The sequence below is a fragment of the Melospiza melodia genome, chromosome 5 (assembly GCF_035770615.1).
Source record: "Melospiza melodia melodia isolate bMelMel2 chromosome 5, bMelMel2.pri, whole genome shotgun sequence".
Classification (NCBI taxonomy): Eukaryota; Metazoa; Chordata; class Aves; order Passeriformes; family Passerellidae; genus Melospiza; species Melospiza melodia.
Genome location: NC_086198.1, coordinates 82,809,091 through 82,835,036, shown reverse-complemented (window position 1 = coordinate 82,835,036; position 25,946 = coordinate 82,809,091). Strand labels below are relative to the sequence as shown.

General features: G+C 37.8%; 1 protein-coding gene across 11 annotated transcripts in view; it reads left to right on the top strand.

Annotated features, from left to right (window-relative positions):
* LDB2 (LIM domain binding 2) overlaps positions 1–25,946 on the top strand; it is a 367,165-nt gene that overhangs the window by 211,600 nt on the left and 129,619 nt on the right. For all 11 annotated transcript variants that reach the window (XM_063157678.1, XM_063157677.1, XM_063157675.1 and 8 more), the window contains one exon: positions 13,591–13,693. In XM_063157678.1, the coding sequence (XP_063013748.1) occupies positions 13,591–13,693 (103 nt within the window). The remainder of the gene's footprint in view (positions 1–13,590; positions 13,694–25,946) is intronic.

Here is a 25,946-nt window from a genome sequence, read left to right as displayed (position 1 = left end):
TGTTTGCAGGGAGAGACAGGGAAGCTGCTTTGATTCTGTCCTTGTTCTGCAAGTCTATTGAGACGTCAGGACGTGAAGGCCTGTGATTGTCAGCTGTACTGGAGAGGGTTGAATCAAGTCAGAAGGAGCTCAGTCCAGTCCTGACTCCTGCCAGATGCTGAGCCTTTCTGAACAAGTACATTTACAGGAGTCTGAACAAGGAACTGCTTGCTTAATTCAAAGTATATTTGATCCTCAGTACACTCCTTTGCCCTTGCTGGTATGCCATGAGATACATGGTGGGCTCTCTGCTGACCTGGCAGCTACTGATGGGCTTCTTGCAGCTTTCAAATCTCACATGTGGAGGTTATAAAAAGTTCACATTCATTCTAGAATGCCTCAGGCCAGGGATAACTTGATATGTGATTTTAAGAAACAGATTGCCTAATCCAGGATATACTACTACTGAAGCTGAGAGCATCAACAAAAATGTGTGTCTGTGCATCTGATTTTAGAAAAAAAACTTTACAAATCAGAAAGTAGAACTAAGAGAGGAAGAGGTGAGAAAAAAAGAGTTAGTAATTTTGTTTCTAGAGCTGAGAGGTGATCCTTCAGTGTGCCAGATAGAAATCAAGTGTAAAATTCAAGTGACTGGGGAAGAGCTCATTTAGAGGAGGAGAATCCTAAGAACATTCAGCACCTGAAACCAGCACCCTCCAAAGACCATCTGTGCTATTTTGATATAATATTTTATTGAGGACCTATAGAGTGATCCAGCTACAATTTTGTAGGTTCTGACAAAACATAGGGCAAAGAAATATGATAGCATCTCACAGTGGTTGTCATTGCACGAGTAGAAAACAAGCTGCTTGATGTGGATCTATATATTCTGGGCTGAGCTTGACATAAGGTTCTCCTAGTCTAAGAAGGCATTAGCACTGAATCTTTTCTGATTTTCTGTCTCGCTTTCAGATGACAGCTCCTCTGGCAGTTAACACATTCCCAGAAATGGGACTGTGTAGTTTCTTGGCTTTGTCAATGCTATTGCTGCTGTCTCAGGCTTCTTGGTACTATGAACACAAATCTTTTAGGAAAGCTCTGAAACTGTGGATGCTCTGGGTTTATGGCACTCTAGGGAAACACACTGTAATTAGGAAAAAAAAAAATAGGGTTCTGAACGTGACCATTGTATATTTTAGTTAGAAATATGCAACTGTAATGAAACAGACAAACAATGGTGTGCCCAAAGTATATTTTGTTGTTAATATATGAGGATTTAGATTTTTGAAAATAGGTCTGAGCTGCTCGATAGGGACACTTCTGTGAGCTCTTGAAGTTATTTCAGTCTCCTCTGCAGCAACTTTGTCCATACTTATCCATGTTATGCAAAACTGTTTTCTTTCTTAAAATAGTTTTCTGTGTGTTTGAGCTTTCTCACAGATTTATATTCTTTCTGGTTTTAAACATTTCGTATCAACACTGGTAGGTTTTTTTAGGCTGTAGGTACACATATGTCTCTAGATCCTATTCCTTTGCTGGGGAGGAAGGAAACTGCTTTTTCAAAAGCTTTGCTTGCTCTTTGTCAAGAGTTGCCTTCACTGAGGCAGGCACTGAGGGTAAAAATCTACATCAGAAGTCCAAGGTGTCACTTGGCTCTTTGACTAATGTGAAAATAAAAATCAGAAAGACACATTAGTCCTTTTTTCACATTGTAGTTTGCTGGCTGGCAGGAACACACCAAGAAAGACCCGAGTTTCAAAGCAAATTCACGTTTTCTGTAAGCAAGTTTTCTGAATTGTCACTTTTTTGCACTTCTTTATGTACTGCAACCTTACACAGAGAAATTTTGACAGCATTAGAAAACAGGAAAGGCCAAATACCACTTCTGGCAATCTAAGAAATCTTAACTGAATCAGTTTTACTGATTTAACAGGTCCACAGAGTCTGAAGTGATTGGTTGTAGTTCATAGGAGGCCACTGTTGTAATGAAAAGATGTTTAAAATTTCATTAAATGTTTACAGACCCAGAGGTGAGGCCCCAGTAGATTAACATATACAACATAAAGGCATATTAAAAAAAACCTACTACCTGTTACGAGCTTTGAACTGGATTGTATCAGGACTCAGCTTCAAGGATGACCTTAGTGGGTGATTTCCTTGACATATGTAGCTCACACTTGATTTTGCTTACTTTGTTTAAATTTAGATTTATACATTTTTCATGTTTAAGCAGTAGGGTAGCTAGTAAATAGACATTTTTTGTAAGTAATTGCTCATGTTGTTAGTAGTTGACTGACAGCAAATGAAATCCTACAAGGATTTTTATACATACTAGTGGTAGTGATACAGCTAAGTGGCCACTTGGTAGGTGAAAGCTTTGTTTGTCTAGGGTTTTAGCATAATCATTAAATCACAGCTTTCTCTAATTGCTTCAGCTGCAGCCAAACTCAGTTGGATGGGATTCTGAAGCAAATGGAATTCTGTCACATTCAATATCAGTGTTTGCTTTATTAAATAGCATTTCTCTGGGGACCTGCATAGACTTTTGGAGTTTTTAATTTGTTACAGGATGTAGTAGCTGGCTTCTGTAAAGGAATTGTTCACCAAGCTGCAATTTTATTATTACTATTGATGCCTTTTTACTTTAAATGAGGTTGACAAGATAAGAGATGCCATTTAGAAGAAAGCTTTACTTACTTTCCTCAGTGAAGACTGAGTTTTGAAAGGGAGCACTTCTTGGTATGCATAAATTCTCCCATTTCTTTTGAAGTGAAAATTTAAAGTTAATAATTAAAACAAACACACAAACCCACTCTGTTATCACAACCTCTGTGCTTCATTCTCTCTATATTTCTTTCAGTGCCTTTCAGTGCAGTGTACCCTTTGATTTAGCAACCGTAACAGCCTTGTCAGTGATCTGTTACACTGTTCTACAATATTATAGCAGCAATAACAGTAAAAGTTTTGGTTCTAAGTAGATTTTTCATGGCGAGCAGGCAATTCAGACATCTCCATTTGAATCAGAATTTTAATTTGTAAATGCAAATGTCAGTTTAAAAAGTGCACTTTCTTGTGCTTCTCACCACCAAAACTTGAAAATTGTTGTGTACACTGAGAATATGCAAGTGTCTGGAGCCCAGCTCATCCTCACTTTGTCAAAGCCACCTGAACTCCTGATTTGTTCCTTTGTTAGTCAGGTGTGGCTGTACCTGCCCAGCATGAGTGGTCTGAGGGTCACAGGATAACTCATGAGAAATGTCACTATTTGATTTGTGTTGTCTTGACCTGGGATTTCCTTAGGACATAGGAAGATATACATAAGCAATTCTGTCTCTAGCTTAATTGTGTTTTGGGCAGGAATTTTGTATCCAAATACAGTATGAGACTAAAAAAAAAGGGCTTAAGTGCCTTTATTTGCAGCTGTGGCTAGCTGGGGAGTAAAGTTAGGAAGCCAGACAAATAATCACATCTTCTTCATTTAAAGTATTTCATACTGGCACAAGTCTTTAACCAGTTCTCCAACTTCTGTCTGCCACTTGGAGCTTTTTATATGAAACAGCAGGAACCTGGCAGCCTGGAGATCTTTGAGAATTGTGAGCAGAAAACTTGAACATCATTTATAGGTTTTCCTGCCAAGACTGTAAAAATCTAGACAAAGTAGATACAGTTGTTTCATCTAGCTTTTCACGTATTTTTGTCCTTCACTAAGCTCTCAAAGCCTCAACCAGTTTTCTTTCCGACTTTTAAATTCTTAGTAGATATATAGAATTGGATTTATCTTACCTACCTTTATCCCTAAAAAAGTTACATGGCTAGACTGAACCATTCTCTAGGCTCCCTCTACAGACAGTGAAGAGACAGAGATCTGCAGGAGGCTTTTTATCTCACATGAATTTAGACAACTGTCTTGGGGTGAGATGAATCCCAGCCCTGTTGTCACCCTCTAGCTTTGATTCAGTGAATGTAACAAGTTCCATTTCCATGCTGGGATTTGGAGCCTTGTATAGAATATTCCAACATCTGATTTCCACTTAATTTAGTGGAAAATGAATGCATAAGTCTTTTAATTAGCTTTGAAATCTCTGCCTTAATGTTTGATTAAGTTTGAATGCACATGTGTTTGTATATTTAAAAATTGCAAGCAATAAATGTAGCTGTATTATTTTCAAATACCCGAGCACTGCAGCTGACCAGTGCTTCAAATGGCCACTGCAGATGAAGCTATGCTGCATTGTTGAAAACTGGAACAAGTAAATAGAGTCTAAAATATAGACTTAATAACTTAATACCTCAACACTATCTTTTTTCGTATCTCTCTCTTAAGTAGAATTTAGATTCTGAAACACATTTAACATAGATAATATTTGTGGATAGAGTGACATCACCAGCTGACAAAAATGACTGTGATTACCAGTCCTAATAAGTACAGAATGCACACAGGAATTAACTTGGAGTATAGTTTTGCTATAAAAAAGAAATAATCCTTTAAAAATTTTTACAAGAATGGGGCTTCTGATATGGGTTAAATAAAAAATGTGAATGAGCTTTTAAGGGACATAATTTGCAGGTCACTGTAACTCTTTTATGAAATTATTTTTTTATTACCACAGTGGAGTTTTTTGCTTAAAGAATATGCACTGTTTATGAAGCAAAGATATAGAGGGATTTTTCTATTACCTATACATAACAAAGAACTCATATTTGTGCCTTACCATTGCTTCTTGCCAAAATTTCTGTAAGGTGCCATAATGTTTACTTCTCTGTACTGTCTGGAATTATACGGTGCTTTTACAATTTCTTTGGGTGATATCTGGACACCCAAAACCACAGTCATATTATTAAACAATTAAATGCAGCAATATATAATTTAAAGTGTAGATATGGTTGTAAATTTTAAAATGAGTGGTTTCTTCAATACTTCTTTCTTGTTTTCTCTTTTTCTGACTAGTTGCTAAATTAAATTTTTGTGCATTACCTGTCCTTCATAAGAGATGGAACATAAAATACACTTGATCTTTTCCACTTCCTGTACCGTCCCAAGATATAAAAGCTCTTTGGCTAGAGCTGTCCATTATTTTGATATGATCTTACCTGGTTGCAAAGCTTAATAGAAGTCATAATTTTGAGTTAATTAGACTTGCAGACTAGCAAAAGCATAGATGGATCTCAGCTCAGCAAAACATTTAAGCATATCCTTAATTTTAAAAGTCTCTTGATGAGTCTTAGCAAGAGTTTTCTCAAAGTCCTGTAGGGTAAAGTTGTGCTAGAGTTGTGTGTAATGGGCTGGGCTGGAGGGGACCCTAAAGATCATTGCTTCCAGATCCTCTGCACCTTTTACTAGACCACATTGCACAGAGTTCCAGCCAGCCCAGCCTTGGACACTGCCAGGGATGGGGCATCCACAGCTGCTCTGGCCAGCCTGTGCCAGTGCCTCACCACCCTCACAGTGCTAGTTAAAACCTGCTGGCTTTCACTTTAGAGCCATTTCCCCTTGTCCTATCACTACATGCCCTTGCCAATAATCCCTCTCAGGCTTTCTTTCTGTATGTAGAGATATGTATCTCCTCATCTATATGTCTTTTCAATCCATATAATCTTTCCTTATGATGAAATCAACTATTTGTAGCTGCATTACCCAGCCCTTTCACTATTGGATACTTTTGCAAGACTCCACATTGTAACTAGGAGGATGGATTGTCTTACCTGTGTTTCCCTTTCCTACCTAGATCGCCAGATTCACACAAGAATAAGGAAAAATACATAGCAGAGTAAGTCTTTTAACTCAGCTGAAGAGGCATTTATGACCTCTCAAAGAACAGTCTGCTGGATCATAGTTTAGACTGCAGTTTTTCAGAATCAGGGGCTTCTGGAGGTCCCAGCCTTGTACGGGTCTCCAGCACACGTGGTGCTTCTGTGAGACTGCAGCAATCAAAGGGGTGGGGAGAGTCCAGTGTGGAATGCAGGTCTCAAGGACTCTCCACCATGTTCCAATGTAGTATTTAGAAGCTGTCAGTAATAATTTTTTTTCACTGTAATAAATGATAAAGGGATTTGTGTTCACTAAATTTTAGAGCCTTGGGAGTTGGTGCAGTTGGATAGATAGACCTAGAGAGACTCATTTAGTAATCTTGCTGGGAATATGAGGTTTTTTTCTGTGCCCTAGTGACACATAATATTTGATGCTCTATATTCACTCATGGCAATACTAGTTATTGCCTTTTCATTGGGATAGATGGCATAGCAGCTTCCATTTGCTCATAGAGATGGAAGTAAACAAGGTAAAAAAGAAACCAGGTCAAAATGTCAGAATAAAATAAGAACATTTGTATGGCTGACAGTAGTACATTAGATAACAGACACACTTAATATTCCATCTCTATAAACTATTCTCAAAGGCAGAGGCTGTGGGGTATTCTCTGGCAGAATAGAGAAATGTAACTGTGGTTCATTTTTGATAAACACAAAACTCAGGTCTGTGATTTGTCTGGAGTGATCATGGATTGAGAATACTACTAAGAAAATCTATTACTGTTTCCAGCCAGCCAGAGATATTTTCATGCCTATTGAAAAAAGGGCTCAAATTTAAAACAATTTTGAGTATGGATTTAGTATGCACTGTATATATTCCAAGTACTAACAGATAATCTGCTGTGGGTGGAAGTGTATAGCTCTGTAAAAACTGCACAATTTGGTTGTTAATGCCCAGTCTTTTTGTTCTCACAGCCAGAATATAGGTCTTCTCCCTAGAGACCAAGTGCAATCTATCCCTTATATTTTAAAAGGACAAAAGAGCATCTTCTGCTGGTCAGTGCTGATATTGCTGTGAAATCTCAAGGATGATGCCACATTGGCAGTAAGGAATTGGCAGTGGAGTGTGTCTTGAGCCCAGCTTCACTGCTCTTTTCCCCCCTTTCTTTCTCCTATCCATTCTTGTGCACAAGTTTCAGGAATGGAAATAATGAATTCAAATTAAAGAAGCCAGTGAAATGACACATTTCACAAGTTAACTCCTTCTGCTCTGTAGTGCTTACAGACAAGTATTAAACTGCAGTCTCCCGTCTGCTGCAGGGGAATAGTCAAACATGAGAGAGTGGATATTTAAGAATTCATTTCTCTTTTGTCCACAAGCTTCAGTAAAATTTAAAGACGGACAAATAATAGGTTTTAGACCAGGCATTCTTCTCTGATTCTGTTATTAGACTGAATCAGGTATGTCTCTGTATTATCCTTTCCTGCCAACTTAAGTTAAAAATCTCTGTAATTTTAAGCACTACAATTTTAAAAGGATATCCAAATTGTTATACATGTGGCACCTGTGTAGATGGAAAAATCAGGTGGCTGAGATGTAGTGGAATTACTGTTCTTTTATAGCTGTGTGTAGACTGGTCTTGCTATTTGCCAGGCTAGTGAGTATTTCCCACAAATACTCTAACAAAAGGTATCTAATTTCGGCATATGTTAGTGGAAAGGGTCAACCATCCTTCTGAACACAAGAAAAATATTAGTTGTCCTTATTTCAGTGTCAGCATGCTTCAGTTAATCTAAACCCCTGGTAAAATTTCCCAGTGAGGACTTGCTATTTGTGACATAGAATTGACATTATCTCAAAGCACTGTATCTGCAAAGCTGAGTTGTATGGCAGTGTCATTACAGCACAGTGTTTTTGCTAAAATGATGCTGATTCTCACCTGCCTGGGTTCAGAGTACAACAAGAAAATGGCATGGATCAATTTGTGTATTTTGCAAAGCCTCTCTCTTTTTCTATTATTTTTTCCCTCTCATTTGTTTCTGAAATCAAATAATTCATGTTTGATTTTCTGTTGCTTGATAGTGTAGTGATTTATAGGCAATAAAAATAGGATCCTTGATATATTAGGCATTTCTAGTGAATGTGTAAGAGTAACTCCCTATTATGGGCCTTTCCCTGGAATTCCTTTGGATTTTTAAACCTACTCCAGATTTACATGAGAAGCAGAGATGTTGCCCCCATTTTGCACCCCAGACAGTCTCTCTGAGGAGGTATTGCTGTGGGGATCTGTTGCATGATTATATTTTGCCTTTTCAATAAAACAGAAACTTGGTGTTTTTTCCTTACTGTACAATTGAAGATAAGTTCCTAAGTGGAATGTAAACAATAGTTCAATTAATTATTAAGTGAGCTGAAGAGGCTGATATGTTTTGGGCATTGAGCAGAGTTTTGGCAAGAAGTTGCAAGTGTATAATGGAACAGAAAACTACTTATGACCAAAGCCAAGTCTTAAAATCTTTTAGCCAGTTTTACTACACATTGTTTGAGAGATGGACTCCAGCCACAGTAGTAAGTGAAATAAAAGAAAGCAATGCCATTAAAACTGTGAATATGTGTGAAATAACAAATGGAAGGAATAGAGTGGGGCATTCCTGGCAGGGAAAGGAAGATGGAGATTCTGTAAGATATCACTAGGTGCAAGATTAAAGGTATATTTAATTCTGTGTAAAATATGCTCTATGTTTGAAATAAAATAAATGAGATAGAATAACAAATGGAAAAGCAATCAAAGAGATTCTTAAAAACTAGCCCTGAGTAACCAGATTGGTCCTCTTTCTCAAGTACTCTTACTAACTATAGGGTACCAATATTCTTAGCAAGGATACCAGAAAAATAGGGAAGGTGTGCATGTTCTTGTATAACAGACAGCCATATATGGGTTTCCCACCTACATACATATGAGCATTCCACTCTTTCCCTCTGTTCATACTGTTTCCAGGAAAACCAACCTAGGACTCAGTATCTGTGGTCCATACTGAATGTATACAAATAGCAGAAAGCCCTATGCCAGATTTTAAAACCATTGTGCTTTGCAGGGCCAGACCTACAGATGAGTACTCAAATTTCCAAATCTACACAATTAAGATATATAGATCCCTATTAATTTGTTACTCATTTGCAATTTGTATCAGAATCTTAAATATATTGGGTAGAGACAATATTGGTCTAATTTAAAACTAATGGGGAAAATCATTGGTTTCTTGTATTTGGACATTTTATTTATCATGGTTTTTCCGTTTGCTTTGAGTATAAACATCAATGTCAGATTTTTTTTAACCTGTGAGTTTTGTAATCTGTAAAGGCTGTGGAGTCTTTCCAGGTGTATTTAATGGCATAATCTTATCTTGAACTGCATTTTGAAAGCTCGAGTGTAGTTTAATTTGCTGGCAACAGGAGGAGGGAAGGAATGCTGTTCTTTCCTTAGGGAGACAGCAGTTCCTTGTGCAACATTAACTTAAAAGAATATGAGACACATATATGTTGCCAACAGGAATGTAGATGTATAGAGTTCTGAAAATAGTAAGTGTCAATAGGGAAGGGTTGCAGATGCCAGAAGAAAAATGTAAGCTCCCAAGTGCACACTCCCTTTTTATTTTTGCCTTGTCCAATGCCAAGACTGACATTAAAAATTCAGGTTTTCTCTAAAAAGTGATTATTAAAAAAAAGTCTGACTTCAGAACAGATGTGTTTCCTGTGTGTGTTCAGAATTGTATTTATTTGTTTCTGTAACTCTGTTTGAATATGATATCTGTATTGAATATGATATGTGCAGCCAAAAGCAGTGTGAGGGAGAAACCAAATCCAGGTTCTCACTGGGCATGAGCTGTGGAGCTGCTGCAGAGGGGCAGCTCTGCCCGAGGCTGGTGGGCAGCAGGATCTCTGTACCCACTCCCCTTGGGAACACAGCACTTGTGCTCTGCAGCTCTTTCCCCTCTGCAAAACACTAGCCTAGGAATCTGTAACAGGGCATTAATCCACTTAACCTGCACTGGCAGCAAACTGAACCAATTACTGCTTCTTCTGTCTGTGTTAGCCACCAAGGACAAGTGTTCACTCTTCTCTATAGCAATCTTTTCATATAGTTGAGAACTGTTATCATGTTCCCATGAGTTTCTTCTGTTTTATACAAAATACAGCTAGATCCTACTACCTTCTACCTTTCTTCCTTTGAGTCTTTTGGGGTTGGTTGCATGTGTCTTTAAACGCATTGATTGCTGTGGTTCTTAGCTAATTCCTTTAAGAGTGGGTGGCCCAGACTTGGCCGTAGTACTTCAGAAGTGGACAAGCTATTCCAGTTGAAGCCTTTCTAGAGATGTGTTTGCTGGAGTGGAAGGGTATTGTTTCTAAGACATTTCCTTTATTCCCAAGAGCAATTGATTGCCGACATATTTGCTTTGTGATCTGGACCATTTTCTACAATACTGTTTAGTCAGTTTTCCTCATTTTGGTTTTGTACTTTTGTCACTTGGCTTTATTGAATTTCATCTTCATTTCAGATAATTCCTCCAATCTATCAAAATAATTTTGAATTCCACTTCTGTCCTGCAAGATATCTGCATCCTTTAAAGTGTGATTTCATGTACTGACTTTTTACATCAGTCCATTCTGCCTTCCAAGTTATTAAAAATAAAGGAATTTGAAGAAAATGCCATAGTCTCAGTTGGCCTCATATTCCAGTTGCAAGATCTATCACAGGCAAGTGGAAAAGCCTCATTTAGCTTGCAGACTCTTAATCATGTAAGTGTGTAAGGTGTAAAGAAGAACCCAGCTTGACTCTCAGATCACACAGTGAACATACGGGACTTTTAGACCGAGGGGGAAAAAGAACATCATTGTACTTAAAATCTGATTACCCTTGCCAAAGAAAATCAGAGTAGGGAAAAAATATTGAAACAGTAGGATTCCATTTACTTGGAGACCCTATTCAGACTTGTGCCATGCTTCAAATTACAAATAATACCAGGGGTGGAAGGGATCAGAGGGAACAATGACAGTTGTGGAAGAAGTAGTTTTGCTGCTTGGGTACCTGGCCACAGTAGCACAGCATCTTCACTTTGACCCAACTTCCTGGCTGTGTCTGCCCTCTTCTCTCCTGTGACCTATTCCTTAAGTTTATTTTAATCCAAAATATTTTTAGAGAATTAATATTTTTTTGGTTATGTTTAGGCCATTATTTCAGTGTTTGAGCATGTGAGTGCACTACGTGAAAGGGAGGTTGCCATGGTAATTTCTCATTATTGTTGAATAGAAAAATAATTACTCTGGCGAAATCCCCCATAACCTGTCAAAGCATAAGTTAAAGATGCCTGAGGGCAGCCTTGCCTTCACCATCCCCTCTTTTACAAAAAAAGAGAAAAAAAGAAAAAGAAAAAAAGAAAAAAAAAAAGGTTTTTTTTTTTTAATAACTGGATCCTATTTTGGTTTGGCTGGGGACACCTCATTGGGTTTTGTTCACATTTGTCTTTGAGAGTAGGTGGGCTCACCTGTGACAAGGGTGGGACAGAAAATTAATCAGCAGAGCATTTCAAAGGTTGACAGGATTTATATACTCTTTTTTAAGGTTGGGTTTTCTGTCTGGGGGTAGGGTGTTGCATTTTATATTCTTCTTTCTCCCTCACCTAATATGCAAAAGCTTAATATAAAGACTTCGGACCATGTTCAAACTATGAGAAAGTCTGGATATTTCATCTAACCAGGGAGGGAATCCACATTTTTCTTGCTTTCAAGACTTCTTGGGAACCCGCATGAGAGCAGATCTGTGTGGTTTTGAGGTGAGGCCCTGCACTTTCCCTGCTCTTCTCTATCTTTCCCACATGCAGTTAAGTCCTGGCTATGCCATGCTGTCCTTTTTGTTCCCCTGTCATTGGATGCTACAGGAGTAGCTCCAGTGATACCCAACTACTGCATTAACAAGAGCTGCAAATGTGGTGTGTGGCATTGCTGAAATCCTTCCCTCCACTCTTCCTTCCCTATGACAAGTATGTCCAAAAGGTTCAATGGTACTGCAGCCTCTCTTTAGCCAAATGGCAGAGTGGGAGCTCACAGCTACTTGTTGGACAATACACCTTGTATGGGCTTGTAATGCAGCCCCCAGGCTGTGCTGAGTGCAGGGCCCTGTGCAGGGGTGTGTTGGACACCTGTGAGTGTTTCATGCTGACCACTGTGTGTTTCATGCTGACCACGGTGTGTTTCACGCTCACTGTTGTGGCTGCTTGGCTACTCAACACAGCAGCGTTTGCACGTGGGAACACTCACCAGGTTTACACCAGGAAAGAACAACAGCTCTCTGTGACAGCAGATTTCTGAGATGTGGGGACAGCTTTGATACCTCTTTGTGTGACTGAATGGCAGGGCTGTATGATCCTGTCACTGCCAGGTTGGATGAGCCTTGGCAGGGAAAGTGTATTACAGGCTCTGACTCAGACAAGAAGTCTCTCTAGGGTCTCTGGAAGGAACCAGATTGTTAAAACCTGTCCTTACCATTTCTCCATTGGATGCTTGACAAAAAATCAAAGTGAAATTGAGAGGAATATATACCTTGCTTAACATTTTGGAGTGAAATCCAAAAGTAACATCATCAGGAAATACAGCAGAAGAACTAAAATCCCCAGATTGCTCTGCATGTGTACATAATGAATATGATAGGTGCATATTTTCTTTTAAATTGGCATTTCATCTCAGGATCTTTTCCTGTGAAGCAAACATTTGTTTGCTTCATATCTGGCTTAAATCTAAATGGCTCAGGCATTAAGAGGTGCTCAGACCTCACTGCTCAGTGAACCTGGCCTTGCTCTCTGGAAAGGAAGGTGCTGTGAGTGGGATCGAGTGGCTCTGAGGAGTGCAGCACTGACCTTGTGTGCTGCAAGTCTTGGGGCCTCAAAGGAGCAGAAGAGACTGAACCAAAAATTTCGAATCCAGCTATTAAATATATCCATAGCTTTCAAATGAAACAGTTGGTGGGTTTTGTGTTGCCCCACTTGTGTAAAACCCTTGCAAGCTGGACAACTTGCTCAGGTGATAGAAATTGAAGTTTGGGTGCCTGTTGTTGATCATCCCGGTCTGAAAATGCCTGGTTCAGTTGATAAAGTCAAGAAATCTCCTGTAATGCTGTGTTAGTATGTGTTTTACATTGTTCACTATTTTAATAATTGCCCTGTCCCAGCTATGTGTATTACTGTGAGTCTAAGTATGCACAAGTCATCTTAACTTCTTTTTTTCACTTTTTGTATCACACTTAAAAGTAAAGATTTCTCACAACAATTACATTTAAGTAACTAGCTGGTATTTAATCAACCTGAAGTACTGTATTTATATTAAATGCATTGGAGTAGAATGGCCATTATATTTAGTTTCTAAATAACTTTCTTGTCATCTTGTGCTGATGATGAGGCTATGTAACATTATAGAATTAAGTATGAAGGGATTTTTCATTACCAGGACCAAGCATTTGAGACACACTGCCCAGAAAAGGAGGGAAAACTCATAATTGCTTTATTTGCAACCGATGTATAAAACTATATCTAACATTTGGAGAAAAAATGTTATGGAAAAGAAAGTTTTTACATATTTAGTATGCTGGATAAAATTAAAATTTATTATACAGTAAGTTAAGCACTTCAGTTTTTTTCCTAAATTAGAACTTTATCTAGGAAAAATTAGTTTGAAATGTCATATAGACATCTGTACCCCAAAACCATAGGTGAAGAAGCCAAAGTAGGTGTGATCCTGCTGAATTTCTTTTACAACAGATGGACATATTTTCATTTTACCTCCTGTTAAGTGAATGATCTGTTGCTTCCTAGGATAGTGACAACCTCTGGTGGGATGCCTTTGCAACTGAATTTTTTGAAGATGATGCAACCTTAACACTTTCATTTTGTTTGGAAGATGGACCAAAGCGATACAGTAAGAAATGTATATTTTTTGTTCTAATGTTAAGTATGAGTTTTGAAAAACAGTTTATCTGTACAAGACAGATGCAAGCCTGGCAATGACAAAGTCACTTGTGTATGGTCAATGACTATTAAGTTACATTAAAGAATTCCATGAATTGGGAATCCATTTCTTATGGAATTCCTCTGAGTTTTATTACATGAAAATAAATTATTTCCTAGTGGAAATAATTTTTGGATCTTTTTTTTTATTAATGTGGCTGTTCTTGCACTCTTTGGGAATTTGTCTTCTGCAAAAATTCAAGTGTTCAGTCTTGTGGGCAAAATTGTTCACAGGAAGGGAACTTTATAGCAAATTTCAGTATTATTGCTGGAAGGGCCTCCAAAATTAGAGGGATCAGAAAAACAACAAATTAAAATCTATATCTTTGCTGATGAAGATAAGTGTTATTCCATCAACAGTGTGGATCTGTGCTGCTTGCCCACATCAAGGACCAGCCTTGGATGCTGTCTAAGCAGCAGTGGAAGTGTAGAATACTCTCAATTGAACACTAAGTGAAAGCTTGAATAAAAGTGAAGCAGTGAATAAATCTGATGGCATTGGAATCCATTGCCTGCACACACTGAGCGGCAAAAAGGGATAAAATTCATTGAACAAATTGTTTGAAGTGAATAATTCACTCAGCTTTAGCACCAAGCAACAGAGAGAAGTAAACATTGAAAAACTGCATTACCGATTGTTTGACTCCATTCAGAGTGACCCCTGCTTAATGGTGACAGATTGTGCTCTCTACTTAATGTTCTGAATCTTTTGAGGTTCTTCTTTTTCATGAGAGTGACTGTCAGCCTATCACTCACATACTTCTAATTCCTATTATCAGTTATCTCAGGTATTTATTTGACAAGTGTTACCTTCTTCTGAAGAAAAAATAACAACCACTTTGAATGCACGTTTCTGGGATTAGTGTTGACAGAATTACAGTTTCTTGCCTTTCAAAGCAAGTGATAACTCTCTAAAGGTCCTCAAATTACAGCCTATAGCAACGTTGGGAACAGCTGATCTGTCCTGATTAGGTTGAGTCAACTTGTCAGATATCAGATTTGCTAGTTGTGTTATCAGTCCAGAAGGCACAGATACATCAGCAAAAAAGCAATTAATGTCCAGTTAGATCAGAGGGAGTTGTGATTCTGGAAAACGGTGCTGCATATGAAAGAATTTGTCAATGTGTAAAATACTCCTGTTGTCACAAATGCTTGATAATGGTTGTATTGTCTGTAACTGGGACACTTTGGCATGAGGTAATACTGGGATTCTTAGCATTGTTGCTGATAAGAATGATTGAAAGATCAATTTACTATAGTCATGGTTTTAAAAGTGACTAGTACACAGAATTTTTCCTCTGGTTTTAATTTCTGGCCTCTGAACAAACTGATTGATTTATTCTCAACATCTGGAATTGAAGCTCAGCACTTAAGGCTCTTTGCTGGTAATTAATATTTCCTTTCCTTTGTTAGTTAATTTTTACTAACTAGTGAAAAGTTAATAGTAAATCAATAGTTACTGACTACAGTATCTACAGTATTAGTGATGCTTTTTGACATGAGCAGTATTCCAACTCAGGGAAACTCTGAAGAGCATGCTGGTGGCTGTTCCAGTTTGAGACTTCCATTGCTTTCTGAGAAGGGTTTGGGAGCAGTCTAGAGGCCTCTGTGCTGACCAAGTCCCTGCCTGGGGACACTTTTGGCATTGCTTGTGGTGGCTGCAGGGTGGAGGCTGCATGCTCAGCGTAGCTTTCTCTTCCTAGCTGGGAACTTTGTGTCCAAAACCACATCCAGGAGTTGAGAACAGAGAAGTCTGCTCCCCTTACAGCTCTCTGTTTTACTTGCCCAAGCCATGCCCATGCTCTGCTGTTCTCTTATGGGTGCTCTTGGCATTGCCCAAGAACCACAATTGCCCAAGAACCACAAGTTCTTGGCACCCAGAACTTCTATTCCAAGCTGCTGGAATTGCTGACCAGGGGCTGTGGCTCCTGTTAGGTGAGTACAGCTCGTGGTTGCAGCACCAAACATGAGGTTATGAAAGGGGTGAAACAAAATTGTCCTCTTCTTCATCTGTGCTGTCTCCAGCAGGACGCCTGCCTCCTTGCCTAGAGAGTGTGCTCTTTAGGGTGGAGAGGGCATTAAAAACATTGGAACTGGCAGAGAGGAAAGAGAAAAGATAAATTGTTTGTTCTCATTCTTGTAGGCACAGACAGTAATGGAGGGAACCAAGATAAGGCCCAGGAAAGGAGAAAAAGGCATCCTTTGAGAAGCTGTTTATAAAGTTGAAAGTGATGAAAGATGCCAACTCTTGCCTTTGCTCTAGGATTCAGGTCAAAATTGCCTGCCTTTTTCTTGCTTCAGCCTGTGAAAGCTCTGCTTACATCTCTGACATTGGTTGTGGCCATCACCAATTTTTTTTTTCCTTTAGGCAATGTTTTCCCTCTTCTGAGAACTAAAATATTCTTTTTTGGAGCAAACAAATTCAAAGAAACCCATTGCACGTGTGCGTGTGTGGAAAGGACAAAAACTTTTTTGCTGTCCAGGGCCTCGTTTTTCTCTGGGTTATGGCAATTCCCTGCCCATTTCCCTCCTCCTTCTCAGTGGCTATTTAGCACTCATGTTAAGCCATCAGAGACATGAAGAAGCACTCAGTTTTGCCCCAGGTTCCTTCTTCAAAGCCCCTCGAGAATGTTGTGGGAGGCTGCTGGGAACTAATCTTGAGTGCAGTTCCCAAATTTATTTGGGGCTTTTTTCTCTTGGTTGCTGTAGACTTTTCCTTTCTGTGAGTTTGGTATCATAGCCTGTTTCCCATCTGGCTCTCTCTGCCCTCTGCTCTTACCTGAACAGTCCAATTCCACAGCCAATGCAAATGTTCAGAGCAGGCCTGTGAATCAGTGTTTGCGTAAATGGTAGAAGATTTTTTAAAAAAATTACTTTTATTTTTCTCCCTCTTTGGTTAAACTTTAATATACAGTTTTGTCCAAGAAATTATAAGGGTTGTGAACTCACCTTTTTTTTTTTTTTGTTGTCTCAGAAAACAAAGTTGGTTATTTACTTTCATGGCCCAAAACTGAAGCTTTCTGAAGAAAACAAAATATTTTTAGGTGTTTCACTCATGTTACCATGTTTTACAGCACTCCTCTCTATACTGAGAAAAGCAGTTTTCTTCCCTTTGCTGTTCTCAATGTTTCTCTTCAACTGTCAGCTCTGAGATTCTTTCATTTGTAGGGAAAAAAAAAAAAGATGTGGTTAAAATGGTGGTTTTAAGTCACTGGGTTATGTTTACTTTGATTCATGTCTGGCAACACTATGTACTGATACTTGAGCCAGCTCTAAATGTCCCTGTATCTGCATGGCACAGCATGTAAAGGTACTTACTTATGCCCTGGGAAGAGCAGAGGTTTGTTACTTCAGTGATCCACCTGTGTTAATTAATTTGATTGCCAGGTTTGTTAGACCTGGACCTAGTTATCTGTGCAGAACAATATTCTGCCTTGGATAGATGTGACTTGAAAGCCCAGCTTAACTTTTGCATGCAGAGATTCTGTGTCAGACCAGAAATAGCTGCTGTGCTCATCTTTGCAGCTCCTTTTGTCTTTCTTCAGTATTTGATTTCTGTACATGCAAGAACTTTACCTTCTGCAATCCTTTCTCCCTGGCACAGTGTTCCAGAAAGAAGATACTATCTTCTTTCAAAGAGACACTGAAAATATGTTTTTCTCCTACTTGCTTATACCCCTCAGCTATTCTTTTGGTCTGCTATTATCTATGAACCCTACTTATGTTACTGAATTCTATGTTGAGATTTTAATGAAAATGCTGCAGAAAATAAAGATATATTTTAAGTTAACAAAGGTGTAAGTTATGCATTTCTCTTGTCTGGCTTTTCAGGGTAGCATGGCTATCCTGAGATGGAGAGAAACCTCACACATTCCAATGCTTAAAAACAAGGAAAGATTCCCAAAAGTAGAGATGCTACCTGTCTTACACTGCACTGAATTATAGTCAACAGAAACTAGGATGTAAACATATGAAGTTCATTCTACAGTGAGAGCAAAAAGAAATTTGCCCTAATATATTATGCCCTGATTTGATTGTTCAAGAAATAAATAGGATTTAAACAAAATCGAAGAAAGAAAATATGCCTAATGAAGCAGAATTTTTGTTTCCTTGTTGTGGATAAAGCATTCATTTCCTGTTAAGAGGCTTCTATCCCTGTAAAAGAGTAAATACTAGACTCTGATCCATTGTTGCCCAGGTTCTTTGTTTCTCAGAGACAAAATATTTCCCGAACAGATAAGAGAAACAAGTTTGATTGACAGCTCTTAGCAGAGTCTCATCAGCTGCTGTGCTGACAGCCTGGTGATGCGCACTGTGCTGATGTGGTGGGGACTGACAGGTGATTGACAGCCCAAGACTGGGGAGACAGGAAAGATGAAGCATGCTCAGTAAGAATAATGTGCAGTGTTTATGCAGCACTGCAGAGAATAGGAGCTAGAAAGTTAACTCTTTCAGGGAAAGTGATTTTCTAACACATAATGAATGCAGTTGCCACTGTACAGAAAATTAGAGCTTCTCTACGTTTCTCTTCTGTTCACTAAATGATTTCTGTCCATGGAGGAAGTATAATGCTGTGAGGAAGCAAAAGCATGAGCTATTACATTTGTAGCTGTAAAAAAATTTCATGTGTGGTAGATATGATGGAGTCCTCAGAATGGATTTATTTAAGCTTATAGATGTAGAATATATTGAGAATTTCAGGCACTTTTTATAGGCTTTCATCGCCCAATTTTATATGGCATTGCATAATGTTACACAGTAGAAATTTCAAAAGGAACAATTTGATCTCTTTGCTCTCCCTATCCTTAGGAAAATATAGTGATTTCAGTTTTATTGTTGCTCTGAATCTGTAGCTGATAATTGAATATGTATTTTCTGTTATAATTTCTACTGCAGTTTGTGTTTGGAATGTACAAGGTAACTATACCAGGCTTTGCATTTTATGCCTTTTTTTTTTCATTCTCTCTACTTGGCTCATGAACCGAGTTTGATTTTTTCTTTTCATTTCAAGAAAGAAAGAAAGAGAAAGGAAAGGAAAGAGAAAGGAAAGAGAAAGGAAAGAGAAGGGAAGGGAAGGGAAGGGAAGGGAAGGGAAGGGAAGGGAAGGGAAGGGAAGGGAAGGGAAGGGAAGGGAAGGGAAGGGAAGGGAAGGGAAGGGAAGGGAAGGGAAGGGAAGGGAAGGGAAGGGAAGGGAAGGGAAGGGAAGGGAAGGGAAGGGAAGGGAAGGGAAGGGAAGGGAAGGGAAGGGAAGGGAAGGGAAGGGAAGGGAAGGGAAGGGAAGGAGGGTGGGTTGGTTTACTGGGCAATAGTTTCAGAGTGAACTTTGGACCAAGCTGCAAAATCATCAATTTCAAAGTGCTTATCTAAGTTTTTATGTGTGCCTTTAGAATATATTGCATAAGTGTATTTCAGATTTTACTACAAATTATTCAATTAATACACAGCAAGGAAGCTGCAACAGATTCATTGTGAATTGGTTCCTGTTTTTATAACCAGTGCAATGCAGGTAACTTTAAAGCCCTTTATTGAAAAAAAACTTGCAGGGGTTAATGGTGAGAAGCTACATCTAGTGGGTATTTCTTATAAGCATATTTTGGGAACGAACAGGGAAAGTTCATTACACATTACCCACGTGAATAACTATTTTCAAAAGGATGGTTTGAGGGGCCAGCATGCTACATTATCACCCCAGGTTTCTCTAAAACTCTCATCTAGCTTCTCTCCTATAAGTCTTAGAGAGAAAATTAAATTTGCCCTGAGAAAGAGATTGTTTTATTTCCAGGAACATCTTTATTTTTCCCTTTATTTTTTTTCACAAGAAATCACAGTCATTAAATATCATTTGAGCACTCAGGTACAACACAGTAAATTGGCCTAGCTTTGTGAGACAGCTTATTCTGTGTGACTCCCTGGTATTCACCCTTATATACTACTATTCCAGTTCTGGGTTTTTGCAAAGTTTCTTTGCAATAGTTTTGAATTTAATTTCAGAACATAGGTAAAAATTTCATTAAAATCAGATGTAAAAGGTCCACAATTGCCTGAATCACATTAGCCCCTCCATCCTCCAGCTAATGATTTCTAATTAACAATTACTTTCTAAAATTGATGTTTTAAAGAGTTCTCAATCAATTTTACATATGCTCTGTGAAAATTGTATAGTAATAAACTTTAGTAAGAATATAAGTAATGCATTAGAAAGTTGAATGCTTTACAGGTGTCTAAGTGTATTACAGCCCTGCACTTATCTTTATCACCCAAACTTTTGTAAGCTCATCAAAGAATAAAATGAGATTTGTTTGACAAGAGCTATTTTGCATAAACCCATGTTGACTGGCATTAATTACATCCCTTTCACTTCAATCTTTGTCAGTTAAATCCTGTATAATTTTTTTCACTATTTTGTCTGGATTGATATCAAGCAAGTGTATTATGTTATGCTGTTCCCTGACTCTATAGTATCCCTTAAATATCAGCTCAGCAGTAGTGGATTTTTAAAATTCCCTCAGTAGTTCTTTTATTTCTTTAATTAATATTTTATAATACCAGATAGAAATGGGAAAAAAACCCCTTAGAACTGTTAATTTCAAAACATTTACTTCTCATAGTTACTGTTTAAGATCCATCTTAGATGCCAATGGACTAGAAAGCACTTTTCACTCAAGAGCAACATTCTTCCCAAAAGTAGAACAAAAAAGCTTCTTATATGTTTGAAAGCTTTTCTGTTCCTAAAATAAAGTTTTGATAAATTTCAAGATCTTATTTTCGCTAGTTTTTATGGATATGAATTTTTCACTGCCAACTTCAGAATCTCATTCTAATATTTTATATTTCATCGTATGTTTTTACAGAACATTTCCCCCTTTTTTATCTTTGTTTTTATTTTTTACAGTCATCATAATTATCAGGATTTTGTCCCTTCTAATTATTGCCTTTGTTTTCCTACTTATTTTTTTTGCCAAAATTGTTTTCTTTTTCACATTATAGCTTCATCTTTTAGATATCTTAGGAAGTCTCTTTAACAGATTCTTAATTTTCATGCATAGTTCTGTTCTGTATTTTCTCCCCATCAATGGAGCTGTGGTGAATCCAGTATTCTGAAGCACCAGCTGTATCTCTCCTACTGACTGGGATTGCCTTTTCTTTTCTTTTCTTTCTACTGAGTGCATGTTTTGGATGCCATTTGTACAGAAACATATGATCTGATTGGAGAGTGTATAGGGCAAAGCAAAAGTCTTGAAATAAACTTTCTAAGAAAAGTTGAAAAATTTGAGTCAGTCAGTCTGCAGAAGAGAAGACATGGAAAAAAGGAAAGAGGAGAATGGGACATAATAACAGGACATAGCAAGAAAAGGCATGTGGTCTGTTTCCATAGCCATGATGAGCAGAAGAAGAGATGCAGGCCTTAAATTGCATTTAAAAAAAAAATATAAATATATATATGAAAAATAAAATAGAGGGGTTCACTCTTACAAGTGAAAAAAAAGGTAGTGCTTGGAGAGATTCCCTGGGGGGGCTGTGGAGCCTCCTGTACTCAGGGGGCTGTCTGACCTTCACCTCTGTTTCCCTGAAGTCACCAATCCCAGAGCTGGTGCCAGTTTCAGTCCCCTGGTCAGTTCAGCCTCAGCCATCATGACAAGTTCTGGAACAACTTATGCATCTTGGATGCTAAACTTTTTGTGATTAAAAACACCTTACTGTTTCTAATTTTGAGCAGGAGAAATCCTGTTTTTCTAATACTGCTGGCTAAGCAATACTTAGCACATGCATCTTCCACCAGTTTCCTTCGAAAGAGCATTTTTCTTTTTCTCCATATTCTTGACAGGTGTTAAAGGAATAGTTCCTGCTAGTTCCTGATTTGCAATTAGCAGGTATGAATTAGACTTTTGCCTCTGCCAGCTGCAGTCTTGTTAGCTAGCTTTGTGTTCCTGCACCTCTGAGTTATCAATACCTCCAAAATACAGAAGAAGGCTTCACCGCAAAGTGCCAACCACGTGCAACGTGTGTGGGTGTTGCCTGTGTGCACACACACAACATCAGTTAGGTGGAAAAGTTTACCGTGAAAACTGTTTCATCAGCCTCTTTCTCAACTATCCTAACAAATCATGTAAGATTTCAGATACCTTGCAAAGGGAGAGCTCAGATTTCTTTTTCTTGTTACTGAGCATGTTGTACAAATCAACATGGGAGACCCTATGTCTGTGAAGTGGTACATGGGAAAGGGCTGCTCGTGTAATGGGGGCTACTAACTCCAAATGTGCATACTGTGCAATTATATGGAGCCTCTAATTGCAGTTTCTGAACTCCAGTCAATCAGATTGGTTCTGCTGTTGTATAAACAATTTAAGTGATAAGCCCTCTTTGGGAGAAATCTTAATATCACAGGACATGACACATTAGAGGTATCTTGGGTCCGTTCAGAAGGAGAAAGAGTAAAGGCAAAATTAACATGAGAGAATCACAGTGATTTATGGGCTTTTCCCCTGCTAAATACAAATAATGCCTTTGTTGTGGTTGGCTTTTGTTTACCCAATTGGTCCAAATTATGTAGCATTCAGTTCTTTCTGCAGGAGGTGATGTTAATAAAATGATGGAATCTCATGCCAAATAATAGAAATATAGCTTTTTACATCAAAATATTAACTAATTTTACACTATTTTAAAATTCATGTTAAATAATTTCTTAACTGTTTTGTGTGCCTGGTGTAATGGCAATTGTGAGGAATTGGTCAGTACTTTTTCTGTTTTGCTGAATAACTGTGTTTGGCTTCAAATGTTGTCAGTACATTAAATTAATTTTCTTTTATTAAGAAAGAAAAGTTTTGCTGTACTAGAGGTATTTTAGATTTCTTTTTCCATGAAGTTGAAAATATCCAGTGGTTAGCGCTTCAACTTTTAATGTTATCAAGTGATTTTTAAAATGCTGAGTTAATATATGTTATGTTCTTTCAGAAAAATGTCCTAATATAGTTACAGAGTTCCTGTAAGAAACAAGACTGAATGAGAATATTCATGTTTCCCTTAGTAGTTGAGAATTTTTTCCTGCATTTTTCATTATTTTCCTTTTGTTTTGTTACATTCATGTTCTTTCTTTTTCAGAAGTAAAACACCTCACTTTATGAATTACCTAAGCAACACCATTAAAAATACAGAAGTTTTGTGGCAGAGGATATTTTCATATTGTTGTCTCATTTCTAAAACAGAAAGGCATTTAATTAGTATAGTAGTTTTATCCACAATTGGTATAAACTATAACACTTCTGAGCACATGCATTGCCTGAAGGTATTAGAAATAAATTACCTTTTATAGAGCATAGGAATAACTAAACTATGGGCCAGATTTTTTCTTCCATTTTTGAATCTTCAGGTATAGGTGATCCAGCACAAAATTCCTAATTATTCTGGGAAGTTATGCATATTGGGATGACTTTATAATTATTTATAAATTCTGTATTGTGAATTTACTCTTACCAGTGCAGTTAGTGGTGTTGAATACTTCATGGCTTTAGCACACTGTCAGGACAGGACTTGTAGGTGCAGATGATCTTTTGTAAGTTCAGATAATAAAATATTTGCTCCTCTACCCTCAAATTTAATCTTGCAGACCTGTATGCACGCCCAAATAGAACATAGTCAAATACACAAACACACATCCTAATATAGTGTAGGTTCTATTACACAAAATGTGCATGCTTGTGTTTAATGTACCAATAAAACTTTATTAAGACTTTTACATTGTATTTCTATGATGCAGTAGAGCTGTTCCACATGATGTACCTTATTTTTAGGCACCAGGTATTTACTGTAGTGCAATATTTTAAATGGCTTAGGAGAACACAACATGCAGCATCACCAAAAATTATAGAATCTTTATAGAAATACATTTAAACTGGGTCAGCTGCAGCTCCATGATTAGTAGAAATAGACCCAAAAGCTGATTCTGGACACTGAGATACTATTCCCAATTCCATATTGAAAGTTTCCTTGAATTAATGCAGTCATGATTTTTTTTTTTATAAGTCTGCTGTGTATGGGAAGGCTCAGATATTATACAGTGACTATCATTCTTTATCATATTGAATTCTGCACTCCAAATTATATTACCTTTAAAATGTTGCTGACATTTTGCTGTTCCACTCTTCTGATCCATATAGGTTTTATACCATAAGATTTTAAGTTCATTCTGATGCATATAGCAGTGTAAGCAGTACCTTGCATTTCTTGTTTCTTCTCCCCTTATTCTCACACAAAGTGGTCTCTGTGAAATATTTGCTTGGGATTTTTCAAGACAAATGAACTCAATACATAGATACTATTAAAAGTTTACATCAGAGAGGACAGTTTATAGGTGTATGTATAGGATTTGGAACAGAATGATTAAGATTTATAATATTCCTTTGTTTTTGTAGAGTTTGAACTACTTTTCTACTGAACTGCTGGGAATATCCTGGCCCCTGAAGGACACTGGTGTCCAGCCCTGCCTGTGCAGGAAAAAGTGCTAGTGCAGGTCCATTGCTCCAGATATGCTCTTCTTTGAAGGATCTTGTTTCAGGTCATTGAAAGTGTTGGTGTCTTGGTTTTATATTGTATGAGAAAGCCAAGAGAAGGATTGCAAGCAAGCTCTGTGCTGCTGAGGAGATGCTGCCACAGCACATGGCGTTACCCTTGTGGTGACACTGTGTAGGGCTGTTCCCTTGCTGCCACCCAGCCAAGACATGAATCAACAGTCACTGGTTGAGAAAATTTTGTTGCTGAAGAGCACTATCACATGCAGAGTCTGGGTGTTCTCTTCCAAAGCTCTGCTCCAGAACAAACTGCACATGTAAGTGTTCCTTCAGCCAAAGAGGCTTGTGCCTTGACTCCAGGGTCAGGAAAGTGCTATTCCTTCCTTATCAGTGTTACCTTTTGCACACCATTCAGCTTCAAACATCTGCTTTTTATCTGTGACTTGGGCTAATCTTAGCTTCCCATTTTGAATATAGTACAGAGAAGTGCAGAGAATATGTGCAGAGAAGAACCAGTGCACAGGAATGGCTACTTCTGAGTCAAATCCATTGATGCATTTCACCACTACCTGAAAGTAGATGTTGACCATTTTGTTGTATCTCTTGAAAATCCATTACTCCCAACTCCATTGGACTGTGATAAAGGTTTATATATACAATTTTATCTAGTCCAGAAATATTAGAACACTATGTAATTCAGTTTTATTTTTGTCTTTAATGTCTGAACTTGAATTAATACAGCATTACTTTTCATCCTGATATCAATTTTGTTCCTTTCATTCAGATCCAAATTCCTTTGTAGTACATTATTTAATTCACTAAAATAAGGTAAAATGAAACCCTGGTCCAGGGAACATTAAACTAACATATTTTTGTGTCACGTGTGATAGCAGCAGTCTGCTGTATAAATGGTTGTGCTTCCTTCCCCTCTTAGTTGCTGACAGACTTTAAAACTTTTTTCCTCTCATGAATTGATATTACCTCTTTGTATTTGTTCTTCCCCCCAGCCCTACCCCCATCTTCAGCATTAAGGAAAATCAATTCATTAATTATTAAATTATATTAGAGAGATTAAAAAATATACTTCTCTTTTATAAACGCAAGTCCCTATTTTTTAAGCAATTTTGAACTCAAACTAGTTTGGTATTCTCTAACTGTGGATCTGTGCTTTCTTTTGTGGCAAATTAGCTTTGATTTGACAGCTATTTTTGTTTCAAGATTGTAGGCACACCAGCTTTACTGAGGCTTGGCTCTTAGGGACAGTTGCACATGCATGGCTGGCTGTGCATCAAATTCTGTAAACCAAAGGGATGCTCCAGGTCATGGTCTTAAAAAAAAAAAAGAAAAAGAAAAAAGAAAAAAATGTCCAGGCAAAGAGATTTTGAACCACAACATGGACTTGCAGCAAGAAAAGATATATCAAGCTGGAAAACAAAGGAATGTCTTTCCTTTCCAGACTTTCTGTTCAGTATTCTTCTTTTCTACATTATGCATGCACAATTAATGGAATTAGTTAATAGTTTTAAAATGCAAATGAAACAGAGGGTATCTTATACTGAGAAGGGTTAGATTTAGCTTAGTGAAACATGCACAGCCTGTAGTGTGAATTTGTGTACAACTTGGGAGTTGTATTATGGTAGGGAGAAGGTTCTTGACTAA